Source organism: Camelus dromedarius, chromosome 19 (genome assembly GCF_036321535.1).
Source record: "Camelus dromedarius isolate mCamDro1 chromosome 19, mCamDro1.pat, whole genome shotgun sequence".
Classification (NCBI taxonomy): Eukaryota; Metazoa; Chordata; class Mammalia; order Artiodactyla; family Camelidae; genus Camelus; species Camelus dromedarius.
In genome coordinates, this window is record NC_087454.1 from 4,232,299 (window position 1) to 4,251,875 (window position 19,577).

At 51.5% G+C, this 19,577-nt stretch overlaps 1 protein-coding gene across 9 annotated transcripts in view; it reads left to right on the forward strand.

Annotated features, from left to right (window-relative positions):
• The window catches only part of RREB1 (ras responsive element binding protein 1), a 163,772-nt gene that overhangs the window by 124,289 nt on the left and 19,906 nt on the right, over positions 1-19,577 (forward strand). For all 9 annotated transcript variants that reach the window (XM_064476165.1, XM_064476167.1, XM_064476168.1 and 6 more), the window contains 3 exons: positions 5,124-5,268; positions 5,823-5,959; positions 18,688-18,877. In XM_064476165.1, the coding sequence (XP_064332235.1) occupies positions 5,124-5,268; positions 5,823-5,959; positions 18,688-18,877 (472 nt within the window). The remainder of the gene's footprint in view (positions 1-5,123; positions 5,269-5,822; positions 5,960-18,687; positions 18,878-19,577) is intronic.

Genomic DNA, 19,577 nt, shown 5'->3' on the forward strand with positions numbered 1-19,577 from the left:
TCGGGAGGGAAGGGAGGGTGTGCTTCAGGAGTCGGTCTGTCTCCTTGCAGCCCCTGGACTGGCGTTCAGCTCTTGTGCAAGGTGTATTTGTCTTTGCTCTGCTGTGTTCGGTGTTCTTACAGATGGCCCACCCTAGCTAAACCCGGTCTTTTTGCACTTCAGGAGATAAATGATAACATTGACAGGAGGAAGACTTTGAGCTGAAAATACACATCGACCTCAGAACTCGGAGTGGGCTTCTTTCAGTGCTAAAAAGTACTCAGATTTAGGTTTTCTCCGTAGTTTTAAAAACACCTGCAATATTATTATTATTATTGTTCATTACTGTGAAGCTCACTAACCCCAGTGGGGGGTGGTGTTAGGAATGGGAGAAAATTTCACTTGACTCCTCGAGTTGTGATAAAATTCCTTCCTTAGACCACGATAGGGCAGAATTTCTACAACTGACGTGGCGTGCCTCCAAAGGAAAACTAGAATTTTATGTGAAAAGCAGATGTTTACTTTGACTTTCCATGGACTGCTCTCTGCTGTGGATGTAGGTGTAGTTTTGAATGCATAAACACAGATGAATTCCAGTAAGGGAACACGTCAGCCCGGTCCTCCGTGTTCGTCTTTGGGACGTTCTTCATCGACGTCTCATCACTGTGGCACTGGCTTCTCACATACAGTTTGCTCATGTTAAATCCTGGTGAGGTGAGTGAGAAAGGTGCCTTGGAACCTGAGGATGTTGTTGTAGCAGGGATGCGAGTGTCGCAGCTTTTCTGCCTCCACTTCAGCCAGCCCGCCAGCCGTGCCGTGACTCAGCAGTCACGGAGGTGCTCGTTTGCTCATCCATCCAGCCGCTGGGCAGATATTTACTGACCACCTACTGCATGCCGCCAGGGGCGAGTGCAGAGGACAAGAAAGACAAGGTTATAATGAAACTTATTTTCAACTGGAGCCAAGGAGACAGCCAAACAAGTAAATACATGATATTTCCAGTTACTAGTATGTGCCGTAAAGAAAATAAAACTGGGAGGGGTAGGCTGGAGAGCATCTACTTGAGTGGGCTGGGATGCTTGACTTGATGGCAGGAGCCAGCCCTGGAAGGTCTGGGGTGGGGCAGCCCAGGCAGAGGGAGCAGCAGGTGCTGTGGCCCTGGGGCCGGACTGGTTGGATGAGTTTGAGGAACCCAGAGAGAGCATGCATGTCTGAGAGGGCCTTGGGACTGGGGCAGGGTGCCAACAGAGGGGGCCCGAGGAATAAGCAGATCTAAGGATGGGCCATCAGAGGCCTTTAAGCAGAGGAGTGTATTGTTTGATTCATGTTTTAGAAGCTTGCTCTGGCTGCCTTGTAGAGAATGGGCGAGAGGGGGCGAGGGGGGCGAGCGGGGAAGCAGGGCGGCCGGTTTACAATGTTAAGACCAGCCAGTCGAGGATCTTGTGGTGGTTGGTGTTTTTGCAGTGTATCCGTCTGTGAGTTACAACAATATGTCAGTCCTTGTGCATAGGTCTTTGCACTTTTGTCCTGTTACTGGTCTTCAAATTTCTAAACGTGGAATTACTGGAATAAAGGGCATATGTATTTAAAATTTGGATCCCTGTTGCTCAGCCACTTTGCAGAAAGGTTGCTGCCAGTTTTCACTCCCATCCACAGTGTGTGAGAGCCATCTTTCTGCACCACACCAACACCGCCCATTTCTGTCTCATGCTTGCCCACCTGGAAAGTGAGAAGCCGTTCCCTCTCAGGTGCAGGATGGAGGATGCACAGCTTGGCAGCAGTGTAAGTGAAGAAATCACGGGAATCTGAGGGTGTAACACTGCTGTTAAAAGTGCGCAAAGACCCCAGCTCCATTTACACAACCTTGGAACATGGTCATCCCAGCCCGGTACCCTGTGCTCAGACCACATCCAAGAGAAACTTGGGAGAAGCGTAGACCTCACCGTGAACTATCTGAAGGGCCCCCCTGCAGAGGAGAGTGGGGACTGATTCTCTGTTGCCCCTGAGGACAGGCATTTAAAGGCAGAATGGAATTTCTGACCCAATGTGGGGAAGATGGTTTTAACAGTTGGCCCTATTGACAACGGAGTCTTCAAGCAGAACCAAACGCTGGTCTTGCCAGCACGCTGTGCAGAGGGCTGTTCTGTGCTGCATGGGAGGCTGGATAGCAGCTCACCTCCCTGCCAGTCCTGAGGCTCATTGTAATTTGTTAATTCTTAGGGTGCACGGAAACTAGATGAATTAGCCCTTGACATAAAACCTGAGAAGAAACCAGACCCAAGCCTTCTAAAGGAGAAACAGCACTGTCTCCTCTGGCCACCCTCCTCTCTGTTTTGGCTATGCTCTGTGGGGAAGAGGCCATTAGTGGCTCATCATGGTGGCTCGCCCCACTTCCTGTGAGTGTCTGGGAGGAAATGGACAGCTCATGTGGCCACTCCTGCTGTTGGGAGGCAGGGGAAAAGAAGGGGTGGGGGCAGGGAGAGTCTTTAACTGCAGGTCACATCCAGCTTCAGAAATGGCCGGAGCTCCCAGCACCTGGCAGCTCAGTTATGGACTGAACTGAGTTCTTAAATGAGCCTACAGCAGCTGGTCACCACGTGGCTGGAAGGACAGACTAGGAACCCCCAGGTCTTGGCCAACAAATGGAGATTTAACTGTAAATGGAGCATTGCTTGAGCTTTGAACTGAGGCCCCCGCTGGGCTCGGCTGGAGAGTCAGAGTGGCTGGTGTGTTCAGAAGCCTGGCACTTGTCACCAAGCCCCAGAGACGGTCTCTCTCTGGCCTGTCTCCCTGCCTCTGGTGGTAACGCAGGACTGGGGGTGGGAGTGTTCCAGGCCTAAGCTGTGGACCCTTCGTTTTCCTGTTGAAATTAGGTTAGGATTTGGTACCAACTGCAAGACTGGGGGCCACAGTCACTGCGAGGGGAAGCGTCCGGGTTTCGGGGTAGAGCCGTAGATCCCGGCCCGTGATCTGGAACAGCTGTGCCGAGGCTCTCTCTTGGGAGGCGGTTTAGGGGAAAGCACAGGCTGGAATCGGCACACCTGGGCCCGTCCCGTGAGGCCTTGGCGTGTCCGCCTCTCTGCACCTCAACGGCCTCCTCTGCAAAATGGGAGTAATAATACAGGCACAGTTCCCAGCAGATCATCACTGAGTGTCACCCCAGGCCCTCCTCTTCCTCTGCTCTGTGAAAACAGCTGCTGCCATAAATCCCAGGAGCTAGATGACAAAGCACCATTTTATAAATATTAGTGTCATATGATAGAAACGATGGAGCTTGACCCAAGCCAGTGAACTACTTAGGCTGTCTGTCTGATTCCCAATATCCTCACAGGCTGCTGGAGCCTCATGTTACCTGCACAAGTGACCTATCGGCTGTAGAAAAGGGTACTTGTTTTTAAAGTTAATTTTGAGTGATTTACTGAAAGGATAGGTTCTAGTACCAACTTACACCCCTTAGTATCACTGTACTTCCTCAATTCTTAGATGCTTTAAAAAAGGTTTTTTTTCATTTCTAAAATTGGAATGTGCCTTGCAGTAAATGTCCAAAGAAACTTGCCAGCCTCTCTTTTTTTCTCTAAACACTGATTTTAAGTGATGGTCTTCTTAAATCCCAGTGACCTTGGAATAGAGGGTGCACTTAGAAAAGGCTGTTTGTCTCCAGTAACTTTCTTAAGGCTTTAGGTGACCAGGAACTAATCACAAAGCATCCTTCCCTCGCAGCCTCAGCGAGGAGTTACATGCGCGCGAGCGTGATGGTTGTCTGTGAGTCTTTTCCGTTTTCCCCACTAGACCTTTCCACTCCACCACACTGGTCCCCCAAGAGAACAGAGGTTTGGCCTGAGCCTCCTTCCTGAGGCCCATTTCCTCAAAGGGCAGGGCCACATCTAACCTGCTGGTGGACGGCTGGGCTGGCGCGCCTTATGGGGGGGGGGTAGCAGGTCAGGGGCTGACGTGGAGGGTGTGTGTGTAGAACCAGGCAAGTCCAGGGTCTCACCTGCACGACCGCGTTGCTGCTCATGGTGCTCACGAGCTTCTTAGGCCTTTCCTTCAGCCTGCGGAGCTCCTGCACGGACGGTGCGGCAACAAGTGAGCTGAGCTGAGTGAACCTCTTTTTTTAGAAGTGTGACAGTGTTGCTTGTGAAAACGTGGCTGTCTTTTCCCTTTCCTGAGAGCGTCTCCAGTAAGATAATCCTATACAAGAGTTGTTTATAAAAAGCTGTGGCTCCATTCCCACACCTGGCACCGTTTAACCCGATCAGAGATGCCGCTGCTGACGGTAATGGTCATTAGGAAAACTAGCCCTTTAATGTCACAAAGCAAGGAAATCGAGACTGACTGTCTTTCTGTAAAATGCTGTTCTTTCTTTTCCTATAGCTCTTGAGACTTTGTTTCCTGCAATGTTTGTTTTAGAACTTGATAAAGTAAGGTCACTTAAGTCAGGTCACCCCTAAAACTCCTTTTTTGGGGGGAGCGGACGTACGCATACAAATGTAACACCTTCTTATGAGCATTCCTCGTCTGCCGCTGTCAGGGTTGCCGCGTGTAACGTATCCCATTGTCCCGGCTACTCTGATGATCTCCGAATGCGTGTAAGACCACAAATAGCACGGGAAGGCTTTCAGGCCTCAGGCCCTTCAGACACTTGCTCTGTCAGCACTCCTCACATTTGACCCCCAGCATGCTTCCAAAGACAGAATAGGGAGTTCACATTCTAGTAGACAGGGAGTGTGTGCTGGAGTCAAATACAGAGCAATCTCTCGGTTTACGAACTCATGGTATCTGGGAAGTCTTTATTCTATAGAATTATGTGCCCTAAAATAGTACAGTTTGTCTGAGCGAGTAGAACAGAGCATCAGATTGTTTGTCTTCACTCTCATTAGTGCCAGCGAAGTTCGTGAATATCTCCCAACAGACGGCACGGCACTGAGCCACGTTTTTGGATAGCACTTGGTTGTGAGAGCTTTAAGAGGGGTTCAAGGAGATTATAAGGGTTTAAAAAGAAGTTCCCGTGTGAATTCTACCCGATTCTCTCTTAACTAAGGACAATTTAAGCGCCAACGCCCAGATAGAAAATATAAAACGTTTTACATAAGCCAGCTCAGTTTTCGGCTGCCTCACGCTGTGTGCCTGTGTGTGCTTTGCAGACACATGAAGATTCACGAGAAGGACCCCAGCAGCACTACCGCTGCAGCCCCTCCGTCCCCACTGAAGCGCAGGCGGCTGTCCTCCAAGAGGAAACTGAGTCATGACGCGGAGGCAGAGAAGGAAGACCCAGCGCCTGCTAAAAAGGTCCCCTCTGGGCACGGGGCTCTTGGCAGGAATCCGTCCGGCCTTTATTTTCACAGTCTGGGGACTTGGCAGACACCCACGCTCAGCTCTCAACCTGTGTGTTCCCACACCGTCTCATGAGGTGTCTGGAGAAGAGAGCGTGCGGTGGCTCTTCCTTTGCAGAACCCCCGGCTGAGCCCACTGACGGAGTGACGAGCTTGTTTCATTGTTCCTGGGCTTTTTTTTGTTTTTCTAGCTAGAAGGGGTGTTTCCTAAGCTCTAGGGACCCTTTGTCCTCACTGTTTTACCCCCAGTGCCCGGCCGATGCTAGGTGCACCATGAACGTCTGTTGAGTGGATGAGTGGGTAGAGGGCGAGTGGGTGAGTGGGTGGACAGGAGGGTGGCAGCGTTCTGTGAGATTTTGTTCCTCAAAGGGCTGGTCAGTAGCATCCTTAACGCCGAGGGGGGAGATGTCCGTTTCCTTTTAGTCTCTGGATCTGTTGTCGGCTTCTCCTCTGAAGCAGACCCCCGTGGGAGGCCTCCCTTGTGACTTGACGTTCTTCCTTTCCCCTAAGATGGTAGAAGACGGGCAGTCGGGTGACGGGGAGAACAAAGCTGATGAAGTGTTTCACTGCCCACTGTGTTTCAAGGAGTTCGTGTGCAAGTACGGGCTGGAGACCCACATGGAGACCCACTCGGATAACCCGCTAAGGTAGGTGCCCGGGTGGGACGGGCCTGCGCTCCACGGCTCTTCCTCATGATGTGTGACGCACCTCACCTCCCGTGACTCCAGCCTGTGCTCCGGGTTGGGGTGGCTGGTGTTGCGAGCAGAAGCGGGGCGAGGAGGAGTCAGCGCAGGTGGCTGCAGCCCCAGGAGGGTTCACCAGCACAGGTCGCTGTGCTGCCTTCTGGCGGGGACCCTGGGCGATCGCCTCAACCCCTGTGCACATGGAGCCGCCTGTCACGCTTCACAGAAGGCGTTGCAATCTGAGTGCTTGTTAGCTGCGCGCACATGTGGCAAGGACAGGAAGGGCAGGTCAGGCGCTCGCAGAGTTTGGACTGGGCTGGTAGCGCAGAAACCCAAGAAAGCATCTGGGGTTCTTTCAGAAGACGAAGTTCTGCCGTGCAGCACGTGGGAGCTGAAGTGAAGCCTGTCGCAGCAGCAGTGATGGGTGGTGGTTCTGCTGGTCCAGGCTTGGTTGTCGGTCTTCTCTGGCTCCAGTTTCCTGATGCTCAGCCGTCACAGGCGGGGAGTGTGGGTGGCAGTAAGACCTCCAGCAGATTTCGGGGTTGGGATGGGGAGAACTTGACTTTCTTTCCCGACCTTCTTGGAGAACTTTTCCACCAGGCAGAAAGCCGTGTTTTGCTGCATGGGTACCCTTTTCCTGTAGAGCTGCCACCTTGAGAATGCTGCTGTGTGATTTTTAAGTTGCTGTAGGGGAGCCTCAGGCAATGTGAGACTTGAAAGTAGCAGGTCCTGAGAAGCCCAGCTGAAGGTTCACAGAGCAGAGACGAGCTCATACGTGGTTTCAGCTTTGGGTTTCAGAAGACAGCTTGGGAGGGTAGAAATCTGGACATCTGTTTGTCTGACTCACCGATACGTGGACCAGATTTCCGTCCTGGGGACACGTGTTTGGTTGTGACTTAGGAGTGCAGAGGTCTGTGCCAGCTAAAGACGTTTGTGTTTGGGGGGAAAAGCCTAATTGTCCAGTAACTTAAAGCCGTGTCACATATCCTTATCCTTAATCACATTAGCTTGACATTTTTCCATTAGAGGGAAAAAAAGAATCTACAAAGAGATTAAAGTCTAAGCAATTGAAATGTTAGAAGATGTCTTTAGGTGACTCCCAGTCTCAGGAAATGGCACAGTACGTCAGGTGGGCGTGGGCTGGTGGTCAGGACCCTGGGTCCCAGCTCCCCCTCTGCTCACAAGGGGCCTGGACAGGGCACCTGACCTGCCCTTCCTGTCCTTGCCACATGTGTGCACAGCTAACAAGCTGCATCTGAACCTGGAAGGAGAGCTGGACCAGCTCATTCCCTTGTCCCTTCCAGGCCTAAAATTCTGTGACTCTGAAACCTGCTTCTTAACAGTCGTTCTTCTGTCTACCAAGAAAAAGCACTTGCCTCTTCCTTTTGTAGGCCCTGTCATTCTGAGAGATTCAGGAACTTGACTTAATGGTTTCATTAACGTCCACAGCATCCCCAGGATGTGGGCTGGTGGTGGGTGGCGACTATTGAAATAGTTCTCTAGACCCGGGACCTAAGTAGGCGGAGGTGAAGTCACCAGATGAGCCCCCTGTGGTGAGTCGTGGGCAGAGGCAGGAACAGAAGCTGCGGCCCCCGACCCCCGTCGGTGCTTCTAACCTGGCACTGCAGGGTGCCTGAGCTCACTCACCACTGCCCCTGGGTTCCTCCCGGGGTTTTCTTTCACTTCGTGTTTTATTCTCTGATCAGATGCCGTCTTAGGAACTACCCGCTTGCCCTCTTCCAGATGACTCTATCTGACAGAGGAAATAATTGGACTCTCAGGAGAGATGTCTGGGCAGCTGGAGCTGCACAGCACGGTGTGTAGCGGTGACAGAGGAAGAGCTCATGTCCCCGCTCACATGCCGGCCGGGCCCAGGGTGTGGGTGCTCCTGGGTGAGCACCTAAGCCGGGGCTGGGCTGGGCTTCCCACTCGAGAGGAGGAGACGGGGAATTGCCTTGGACACTGATTCGCTGCTTCACACAGTTTGATGCATAATTCGCTTGCCATGACTGCAAGGCTGTGACATTAAACCTCCAGCCCCGCCGCTTTCCTTGCCCACTCAGGAACAGCGCCCTTTGTTTGGGGAGGAGGGGCTGGAGGAGTTGTGTAGTCTGGCAGGGAACTCAGCGCCTCCTGGCTGTGGCGTAAGAAGTTGCTTTGCATCCCTGGTGGGGGCCAGGGTCCGTCCCCTGTCTGGTGGCTGTTGCTGTGTGGGTGGGGCTTGCGTCTAGAAACCAAAGGAGTTGATTACAGAACATAGTTAATTTCCCTCTTCTCCTCTCTGCTCTGCCCTCCACATAATAGCCTGCTATCAGAGGATGCTGTGGGGGCAGGCATGAGCCGGCAGGGCCCAGCCAGGCAGTGAACTGTGACAGTAGCTGGTGGGAGAGATTGCTTGTTAACCCAGAGCTAAAATAGGCACCAACTCCATTTGCAAACCCCAAAGGCAGCAGAACCACAGTGGGATGCTACCAGTTTAGACAGAAAGTTTATAACTCAAAACAGCTGTTGGCTTTTCTCTCTCCTGCCTGTACCCCGCACCCCCCAAAGCTGGCAAGATGCCCGCTGTTCCTTAATAAAAAGTGTTGGAAATCCAAACTCGTGTAAATGCTGAGGGCACTCCCCTGCTGTCCCCTGCATTTCAAGTTAACGACACGTGAGTGTGGAGCACAACAAAGGCACGAAGCCGCTGTAGCGATCAAGGCTCTGAGTGTTGACCAGCAGTAACTCGGCCGCTCTGTACAGCCCCCGGACAAGGAGAATCACAGGCTCTTTGAGAGCTGGCACTTGGAACTAGAGGTGACGGACAGAGTGTTCAGCGAGCAGGTGGATGCAGAGAGGACATCCCTGTGTGAGGATGTCTCGGTGTTGAATGTCGTGCTTGGTTATAAGAATAGAACAGAGTAACAGGCCGTCCGCTGCCGTGAGCAAACTTAGCTGGGAGGGAAGTCCAGGTCAGCACCGACTGATGCAAATGGGGGAGAGCCACCAGTGTCATTTTCAATTTGCTGATATACCAGTATATCCAAAATATAACTTCAACATAATCAACACAAAAATGGTCGGTGATGTGTTTTACATTCTCATTTTCAGAGCTTCTGCAGTCTGGGGTACAACCACAGCCCATCTCAGTTGCAACAGACATGTTGAGCGTGCAGCAGCCTGCTGTGCAGGTGGGGGCCTGTGGCTGGGAGGGCTTTGTCCTGGAGGCCCCCGCCTTCTCTCTAAATGACTCGTCTGCAGCTGGTGGGGGCTGGGCCCCGAATGGGGACAAGTTAGGTGGTCGTGGTGGCAGTGTGGCAAAATTTGGCAAAAGTTACTGTATAATCTCACATGGCTTCTTGATTAAAGGCGACCAGGTAATAAATGTTTTAAAATTATTTCAGTTAAAATGTGTCCAGTAAATGACTAAGGGCTTGTGTGCCAGGCCTTGACCAGACTTAAGAAAAAAGCAGACACAGGGCCCCTCAAGGGCCATCAGAAAACAGTAAGTGAGCGATTGTAACGGAGCAGAGTGGGTCAGTTCAGGGCCCGACGGGCCTGTGGCCTGGGGTCCAAGCAGAGGGAGCCGGGTCGGTTGGCAGGAAGTTTCTCTCGGCTTTTTGCGTCAGATGCCGTGGCTCTTCCCTGCACTCGCCCGGGTGGGCCCTCCTCGGTCCCATCCGGACTATTGGTCCTGGGTGTCTGTGAGCAAATTTTAAGGCAATGCCCTTAAATCCACATTGGGAGTCAGGGTGCAGGGAACTGAGTAGGCTCTGTGTGCAAGGCGGCACAGGTGTCTGGGTGTGGAGGGCGGGCTGAGAGGTGGGGAGGCGTGCCAGAACCTTCTTCTGGATTCCCAAGTTTTCCAAGGAATGTGGACTCCCTCGCTGCACCCCATTCTCCGCATACACATCCCCAGCACCTGCAGGGAAGCCCTAAACTGATTCTCATGGAACTGGTTCACACTTGTCAAATAATGCTAACAGCAGGGAAAGGTAGAACAAAGTGTCCATCAGTGTCTTGTATTGAAGAGGCCCAGGGGTCTGAGCTTCAGCCAGGTGGAGGCAGATTTAAAATAAAGCTAGGGGCTGAGGAAGGGGAGGACGCGTCCCCTGGCTGGCCGGAAGCTGGGGGCGCCTTTGTCAGGACTGCCCCCTCCCCCGCTGCCTGAGGGGCCTCCCCATGAGGTGGCCGTGCAGAGCGGGAATGGCCACCAGCTTCTGGGGAGACCTGCGCAGCCTCGCGCTGCACTGCTGTAGCCGAACAGCCCTAGGAGGGCATCGGGACGGGCGTGCACCTGGTGGATCCCTGGGCGCAGGGTGGGCGGGCTGCCCGCTGGCCGGGCCTGTCACAGGGCCGTCACTGTTGCTCCCAGCAACGGGAGAGATTAGTGCAGCTGTTGGATGTCAGTCCTCTGGCCGGCATGGGAGCGGGGGAAGGGGGCAGGAGGGGCGAGGAATGTCTGAACCGGGTGGGGCTCCGAGGGGAGGTTGTTTGCACTCATCCCTTCTTGCCTCTGGAGACAGACAGGAAGAATGAAGCATGAAATCCCTTTAAAAAAGGAATGTCAGTCTCGCAATTAAACCACTATACTGAACAAGAAATTCAGTATCTCAAGGAAGTAGCCAAGGGTGCTGCCGCTTTCTCAGCAAGGTATTTCACAGGTTCTGGTGACAGGGCCAGGCCTGCTGCCACTCAGGAGTGTCAGAAAGACTCCCAGTTGGGCCGCTGTCCAGCCACCAGGCATTAAGGATGACACGGGTTGTAGAAGGAGCTGGGGCATCTGCGGTAAGGGTCCTCGGAATGGACAGCGTCGCAGGGTCGCAGAGAGGAGGTAAGGCAGCCGACTGCAGCCTCACCTGCGCCTGGCATCTCTGTGACCCTAGGCTCAGTTTCCCCGTCTGGAAAACGGACTTGGGGACTGTCCTAGGGATGAAGGGGGCACCCACAGCCCTCGGACTGTAACGCTTCGTGAGTGTTTACTTCTGATACTGTTATTTAGAACAGGTGCCTTTTTAAATATTGTAAACCATGTGACACCTACAGTTTGTGTCGCTCTCTGGGAATCCTGTTCCAGTGAAGTAGAGCAGGGGCCACCTCCGGGCTTCTCCTGGGTTCCCTTTTGATGACAGAGAACGTGAAAGCCATTGGCCTTTAGCCTTCATGGTTATAAAGAGCCACTTTTACCTAACTTTGCTTTTGTAAAGATTGAGTAATTGAGTGGCTATTTAAATGTGGTTTGAGTGTTACCTCCCAAATGTTGTGACCCAACTGTGTGGAAACCTAGACAGTTAGAAGCTGAAGAGGACTTGATACCTTTGAATTCTAGAACCGCACATCATTTCCCTTAGATTCTTAGGGAAACCTGAGAACCTAAAGAAATGTGTTTCCTGATGTTTGAAATTTGCCAAAGCAATCTTTCGAAAATATGTTTGGTGTAGCGGGGAAAAAAATTGCTTTTTAACCCTTTCTTGGTGATGGCGGTCATCTGTCTGTCCCCTGACTCCCGATGGCAGACTTGATAGGATAATGTGAAAGTAAGGCGCCCCCAGGAAGCACTGGGTGGGGGGGGGGTCCTCTTCACTTTATTGTTGACTTCAGGGTTTTCATCTTGCTCTGGAGAGTTAAGGTCACCAGATGAGCAGAGGATTACTGCAGCAAACCCTGGGAGGAGCCAGTCCCAGAACTGTTTAGCCCCAAGGTCAAAAAAAAATTTTTGTAAGCATTTTAGCGGCCTTGTTTTCCATTTCTGTAGATCCTGCAGCTGGTGAATTTGCCTCCACATTGATCCTGGCTTGATTCCTGGGTGCACACGCGCTCCCCTCCCACTGTAGGTCCTTCAGGAAGGTTATTCGGGAAACCCGCTCCGGTTAGCGGTTACCCGTTCCTTGTTTCACGTCTGATGCCTTTAATGGTGAGAGTTACTCCTGACAAGTCACTGCTGCGCTGCTGTGAACCGCTCTGTGGACGGCTTCCTGTACCCTTCCTCCCCACCCAGAGCACCCACACCCTGGTAGCATGTTTATCACACACATGTCTCCCCCAGCCCAGAATTAGGCCGTTTTCTTCTACAAAATAAATAAGAAGGAAGGATGCAGTGTCTCCCCACAGGGGCCTGTCTTGTAAAAGAGCGGGTTCTGCAGTGTCGTGCCTGGGTAGGTGGTGTCAGGCCTCAGTCCAGCGACTGCCGTTGGCTTTTTCTGAGACTAGTACGGACCTGGGCCTGCCCAGGAACAACATTCGTTTGCATTAAACCCCCAGCTAACAAAGGAGAGGAGTTCCTGGACCTCCGGTGGCCAGCCCGATCGGCCCCGGCCTTGCTGTGTGACCACGTTAACCGTGTGCTCTTTCCAGCTCGGCCAATGTCAAGGCCAGAGCCAGTGTGCCGAGGGGTGGTGCGCATCCGTTTGATTTCTGAAGGAGGAGGGACAAGAAGGGCTGTGGGTCGAGCATGTGGTGAGGGCTCTCTGGAATCTCAGTGCCTCCCTCCAGCCCCCATCCTGCCACCTGTGCCTTTGTACTCCGGGGGCCACAGTGGAAACTTGGCTCACTCCCCTGCATGCTGCCAGGAGGCACTTCCCTCCCCTGGGACCCCCACCCCAGCCCCCCGTCTCTGCTTCACACCTGCCCTGCCCCCCTCAGTGACACTGCGGGTGCTGCTACGGCAGGCAGAGAAGACAACTAGACGGCTGCTTCTCCCCTCTGCTTCTAGAAGCCCAGACTCTGCACACCCCAGAACCTCAGCTCCCCCCACCCACCCACCTCCATCAGAGCCACTGGAGCCCTGCCCCGGGGACCAAGCAGCCCTGCCAGAGGCCGGACCCCTGCCAGAGGCAGGAACCCTAGCGCCGAGAGTAGGGATGGAAACACCTACCCTGGTGTTCTGCACTCCGTGTTCTTACTCTCGCATAGAAGCATTTGCTAACACATGGAATTCAGGTGTCCTCTGGGAGGAGTGGCTCTGGTGAACTGCCTTGGGCACAGAAACACGCTTTTCTGTGAGCAGAGATTTGGAGTTCACCTACAGGTGGTCATCCTTCCGGAAGCCGAGGGCAGGCTGGGTGTCCACGTTAGCCTTTGTCCCTGTGTCTCACCTTAAATTGTCCTTTGGAGTTTTTTCCATTGGTGCATTTTTGTTTTCCTTATGGAAATCCGTTTCAGTATGTGATTTAAAAAGAAAAAAAAAAGTTTTGTTCTCAAAGAGTAGATGGAATTTTACTAGCTTCTTTAAATCCTACATGTAGATACACTTTCCCCCACTAACTGCATTTATCTTACTGACAGCAAAGTTAGTTTCCATTTGGAAAAGTTACCCTCAGTTTCCAACTTAGGGGCCCACTCTGTTGCCAGAAAAATCTGAAAGCAGCCTCTCGGATCTGTAAAATCTCCCTCTGGCACGTCGTCTGATCACTTGCGAAATGAACTCGTCCTCCGGCACTCCCCTCTCCTGTGACTCTAAGTGCAGTTCCACTCCATCTAAATATTTTACAGCGTGCTGTTCACGAGTTCCTGGCAGGGTTGTGAGATCCCCCAAGCCTGGGGTGAGGGGAGAGTGGTGGGGACCACCCGACCAATGGCCGGGCCGTGATGGAGCTGACAGACCCAAGTAAGGTCAGAAGAAGCCACAGTCAGTGCCTGCAGCCAGCAGCATCGCTGCGCATTTGCAGTGACCTCCACTGGGCTGTGGGGGTGTCTGGCTGACGGGTGATCTGAACATCTCTGGGTGACAGTTTTCCACGATGGGAGGCAGTGTTTTTCCGTAAGGGTTTTTTTCCTTCTTTTTAACCAGCCTCTTGTTGTGCTTCTGATTTCAGAGTAGGTCTTTTTTTTTCCCCCTCTATCACTTTTGAGAAGTTTGTTTGTGAGATGACATTCTGTATCTTTTCAGAAGACAGATACATAGGTTGAAATTCTGTGGAAACAAAGGTGGGTGGACGGTGGCCTTGCCTGGACGTCACGAGAAGGCTCTGCGTGCATGTGCGGGCCGTGGCCGCAGGAGGGGTGCAGGCGAGATGCTGAAGCAGGGGGTGCAGGGCAGAGGCATAACTAGAGAGAACACACATTTCTCCCTGCGAGTCTCAAGATTAAACAACAGCTGTGAAGTTCTCGAGAGCAAGAGGAGAGAGTGCATCCTTCTGAGATGAAAATTCCATTTTTCCTGCATTTCTGTGTTTGCTGTGATTGCCAGGAAATGGGTTATTCCTGGTTTCTTTTGTTCCTAGCACTATAAAATAATGGTTAAATGTGGTCTAGTACTTGGTAGTTCTCCGAGCATGTTGTTAACCTGTTACTCACAGTAACTCTCAAGGTCCCCAAACACAGAAGGAGGATGAGGCTCACAGCAGGGAGGGGCGAGAGCTCTCCCCAGCTCGTAGCCTAAGTTGTTCATAGATTCGAACTGCTTACTTCTTTCTCACTGTAATTTATTTTCCAAACTTGTCTGACTGTAAGAGGCACCTGGTGTGCTTGTTCATATACAGATGCCTAGGTCCATCCTCCAGTCATTCTGATTATAGTCCAACTGCAGTGGCCCCAGGTATCCAGTTTTTTAACAAGGTCATGAGGGGATTCTTATCTCAGGCACGTTTGGGGAATTTTACACAGCAGGCGGCTGAGATACGTCCAAGGTCACCCAGTCTGACTCCCCTTTCCCCACGTCTCTGGTCCCTGAGACCATCCCCCTCAGAGGACACAGCCTGTGGCTGGCGCTGGTTAATTCTGCCACGTGTGTATCAAGTGCCTATTGGGTGTGAAACTCAGTCCTAGATGCCAGAAACAGGGATTTGAAGGTGAACAAGAGAATGGAGGAGGAGGTAGATATGTCAAGATAAATGGTGCAGTCTCAGTGTTAAGATTTTATTTAATTTATTTTTGCAGAGGAGAGGTAATTAGGTCTACTTATTTATTTTTGGAGGAAGTACTGGGGGTTGAACCCAGGACCTCCTGCATACTGAGCATGCGCTCTACCACTTGAGCTATACCCTTCCCCTGCAAACTCAGTGTTAAGGATGAGTAAATTCTCATTGCCGGATTCCAAGACCCTCTCCATTCCCTCATGTAAACCTACACGTACGTGATGCCCTCACGCAGAATACTCACTTCACGGCCAGTAGACCCTGCCCTAGTGCCGTAGTCTCAAAAGAGGAGGGTGTTCAGAAAGATCTCTGAGACACAAGAGCAAAATAATAGAACTTTTCTTTGCTCACACTTTAAAATTTTCTGGTTTTCTATTTTATGATAGACCTGGTATATTACATATGCATGCAAATATATGTATGCGTATAAACACATGAAGATGCATAATCTACACAATTCTCAAACAAACCGACATGGAATGCATGCTCAAAAACACTTTAAATAACTATAAGGTGGCGTGCGGCTCAAGAAGCTTGCAGCCCAGTGCTCAGGCCCACCGGCTCACCTCCTGCAGGAGACTCTCAGGCTCCCAGGAGTCAGTATTACCCCCTTCCCAACCTTTTGATGTCTGTTATACTTGTAATTATTTGCTGTATTTTAATTAAAATTTGTACAAGCCAGTGAAATACTTTTTTGGGGGGTTTTTTTAAGAGTAATCCCTGAAAACTGAATTGGGCAGACTTGTATATAATCCTGATTGGACAGTTTTGTTTGTTTGTTTAAATGAAGATACTGGGGATAGAACCCAGGACCTCGTGCATGCTGAGCACACGCTCTACCGCTGAGCTGTTCTCCCCCTCCTTTTGTTTGTTTTTTTGCTATCAAATTTAGGGTGGGCAAGACACCTGTGAACAGTTGAGAAATAATCATAAAAACCTAGGATGCTGCTTTAATTTAGTTTGCAAAAATCTAAGTTCATGCTAGGCCTTAAAGAATCTAAAAGTAGTGACAGCAACTTGGATCATCACTTGGTGGAACGAGACTCAAGTGTAAGTCCTTGGCCTTCCATGAGAAGATGGGCCAATCAAGTGTGTAGTGGGTTTTTGTTACTCACAGTAGTTAATGTTCTGTGAAGTCTCCACAAACACAGAATCAGTGGACACTGAACCATCATTCCTGGGGGAAACAGGGTTAGCTTCCTATGAGCCTCTGGTCACATTTTCATCAACTGATCCAGACATAACTTTTTATTAAGTGCATTTCTGCTTAAAGACAGTATTTAGTATATGCCGTTGACTCATCCACAGTGGATGAGTGCCGCCTGCACGGCAGCTCACACCTGAGCTCAGCTCAGCTCACACACGTCTTCTCTGTGAAGCACGTCACAGGCTTCTTGCCCTTAGGGACACCAGACAGCACTTCAGCACCACGCCTGGGCACCAGTTTAAACAGCAGAATCGTAAGAAGCAGCATTAAAACACTAGAGACGTGGCACCATGCAGACAGTGGAAAGGAGGCTCATTGACAGCAGGCACTGAAACGAGAAGGCAGAGCATCTCCTTGTCCGAGCCCAGTGGGAACGTGCGTGGCAGGGACGTTCCTCCCGCCCTGCTGTGCTGCGAGTCCAGGAACGCTGGGAGCGTTGGTTCAGGTTTACAGATACTCGTTATCAAGCAGGCAAATTCACAAACACAGAATCCACAGCTAATGAGGAGCCACTGAGCATGTTTTAGGTTGAGTGAAATATTGAACGTGTGCGTGACTTTTTTTATGAGGCCCCCCGGTTACCTGACGTTGATTAACGAGCCCTGTTCTGCTAGACAGAGGCAGCCGTGCTGTGTTCCCAGGGCAAGCGAGACCAGGCCTGGACTTCAGCGTAGGGGGACAGTCGGCACTCCCTGGGTCATCGGGATGAAACAAGCTGAAGGATTTGTTGCAATGTCCCAGCGCTGGTAGAAAGTAATTTTAAACCCTTTGCAAATACTCTACACGAAATCCGTGTAGTCGGTGCCGACTGCTCATTCGGGAAGAGTGAGCTATCGTGGATGTCAGGTGGGACCGGCCTGGCGCCCCGGGTGATGGCTCTCTAGCTGCCTTTTCACTTGTCCAGTCTTTCCTGTCCTCTGAGTCTCGTTTCTCAGGGAAGGCACCGACAGGCCTCCAGCTCCCACAGCTCCCTGGACTTCACCTGCTTCCGGCCCAGCCAGGACAGAGGGGGAAGAGGACAGGGTTGGGGAGAGAAAGTCTGAACAATGCCAGGGGTTACCAGGAGCGGAGCTGGGAGAGAAGGAAGCTGCTCAGTGCGGGCCAGGGCTGTGAGAACTTGGGGCACCAGTGAGCTTAAGCGGAAGTCCCTCAAAAGGAGTTTGTGTTTTGAGTGGCTCGTGGGAGCCCAGCCGGCTGAATTTAATTGCACGATGACAGGAATCTTGACGGTGAGATGTGGCCGCCTCAGCGGCGGGGCCAGGAGGCTGGGGTCCCGGGGCGGCTGCGACGGCCACCGCCCACTAGGGGGACAGAGCCACACACACGTGGCACTTGTCTCAGTGCCACACAGATGCCAGCTCAGCTGCTTCACAGGTGATCCCGTTAGCACTTTTATTTCCAGGGAAGAATTTCAAAGCGGAAAAAGCTTCCATTAAGGTGTGTGTGGTGTAAGCCTGATCAGGCTGCTTTACCCTCTGGGCCCCAGATTCCTTCTCTGTAAAACAGGAATAAGACCCCCTTAAGGGTTTTTGGGGGGGTAAAATGTGTCTGGACATGTGAATCCTTAGGACGATGCCGGGCATGTGGTGCTGTCCAGCAGGATTCTGGTGATCCTGGAGTGCCTGGTACATTTGAGCCCGTGAGACAGGGCTCATGTGACTGAGGACATTTTATTTACATTTAAATGTAAATAGCCATGTGTGTCTCTCGCGGCTACTGTATTCACAGGTCTAAAGGATGTGGATGATCTCATAGTGATAGTTGGTTATTAAGACGGTTCTCAGTGAAGACCTAGAAGACAACACTGGTGTGACCCATGGAGGAAATGAGACATCATTACAGAGTGGACTTTGTTGCGCATCTGCGCGGCCCTGAACTGTTAAGATACATGCGGTCGTCTCTGAAGCGAAGCGTGATGCAGTCTTAGATAGACCGCGTTTGTCAGAGTCTTTCTAGGATAGGGAGACGGCTCTGCGGTAGGTGAGGGTGGGAGTAGGACCGGGGCTCACGTTTTGTCTTTGCTTCTTACTGGCTGTGTGACCTCAACCACGTGGCTTAACATTTTTTGAGCCTCAGTGCTTTCATCTGGAAGATGAAGGTCAGGATGCCCACCCCACCTGCCAGGTCGTGGGGTGCCCTTGACTTAGCATGGGCTCAATACTTGGGGGCTCCGCTTGTTTCTTAAATAATAGGAGGTAATGATACCAGAATTGAAGACACAGTCGTTGTCATGTGCGGCTAACTCAGTTGGAGAATTTATCGTGTTATCCCAGTCACACACCAGGGGTGCTGACGTGATTGCTCTAGCTGCTGTGTAAATTTTGGCTTTTGAATGTTCTTGATAATCAGAATCCACAGAGCCAGGGTGGGGGAAGTTCTCTCCACATGGCGTAAGGTAGGTAAGAGCAGGTGGCCCCAGGTTCCCACCTGGGCCGTCTGCAAAGACCGGATATCCAGAGTCTGGAAGGACATAGGTGATTTTTTTTTTAAAAAAGGAAGAGGTTTTTGTTGCTCACTGGCTTCTTGATGTCCTCTCGTCTTTCTGCTGCTCAGTCAAGGTGAAGCAGCAGAAAACAGAAAACACAGGCTAACGGACAGGTGGAAACTGACCTGGCTGCCTCCTCACATCCTGCCCTGTCTTCTTGTAGGTGTGACATTTGCTGCGTCACCTTTCGAACACATCGAGGGCTGCTCCGCCACAACGCACTTGTCCACAAGCAGCTTCCCAGGGACGCGGTGGGGAGGCCTTTCATCCAGAACAACCCCTCCATCCCTGCCGGCTTCCACGACCTGGGCTTCACCGACTTCTCCTGCAGGAAGTTTCCTCGAATTTCTCAGGTATCCCAGTCTGCCCGTGACCGGCAGCCACCTCCGCGCTCCGCGGGGCTGGACGGGACTTCCTCCCCCGGCGGTTCCTCTCCTTAAAATGCTGTCATTTGGGTTTTGTCTCTTTAACAACACCTGTCCCTTGAAATGCAGCTTGGCCCTTTCTGTCTCATTGGGTTGTTGAGGTCAGAGGGGTAGGTGGCCTTTTACTTTGTGTTGAATGTCATGTTAACTGGTGTATGAGTCCTGCTCATCAGTGCGTTTTGGGGGCAATTAGGTTTAAAGTGAATTATTCCCTACCCCGCCCAGATCTCGCTGAACTGAATTTGTAAGTTTTAAGTATCTCCTGAATATCTGTATCACAATCAATTTCCAATGTTGTAGTTTCTACAAAAATATTTTGGGTCGTTAGTAACCTGAACTGTATTTGTTCTTTGCTTATAAAACACCTGCTAAAATTACTTTGGAACTGTTTTTATCAGCAGTGAAATTGTTCCAGTGCAGAAGCCCCAAGCTCAATGACTTATTCCTTGTGGATGTGCCCATAAGCACATGTCCATGTGTGTACACCCGAAAGTGACCCATATGCATATGTCCATGTGTGTGCACTCATGTGCCCCCCCCCGCGACGCTCCCTCATGCCCCTCCCCAAGGCAGCGCCCTCCCCCACAGTCACGTTTGAAGAGAATTCACCCTACCTCTGTGGTATTAC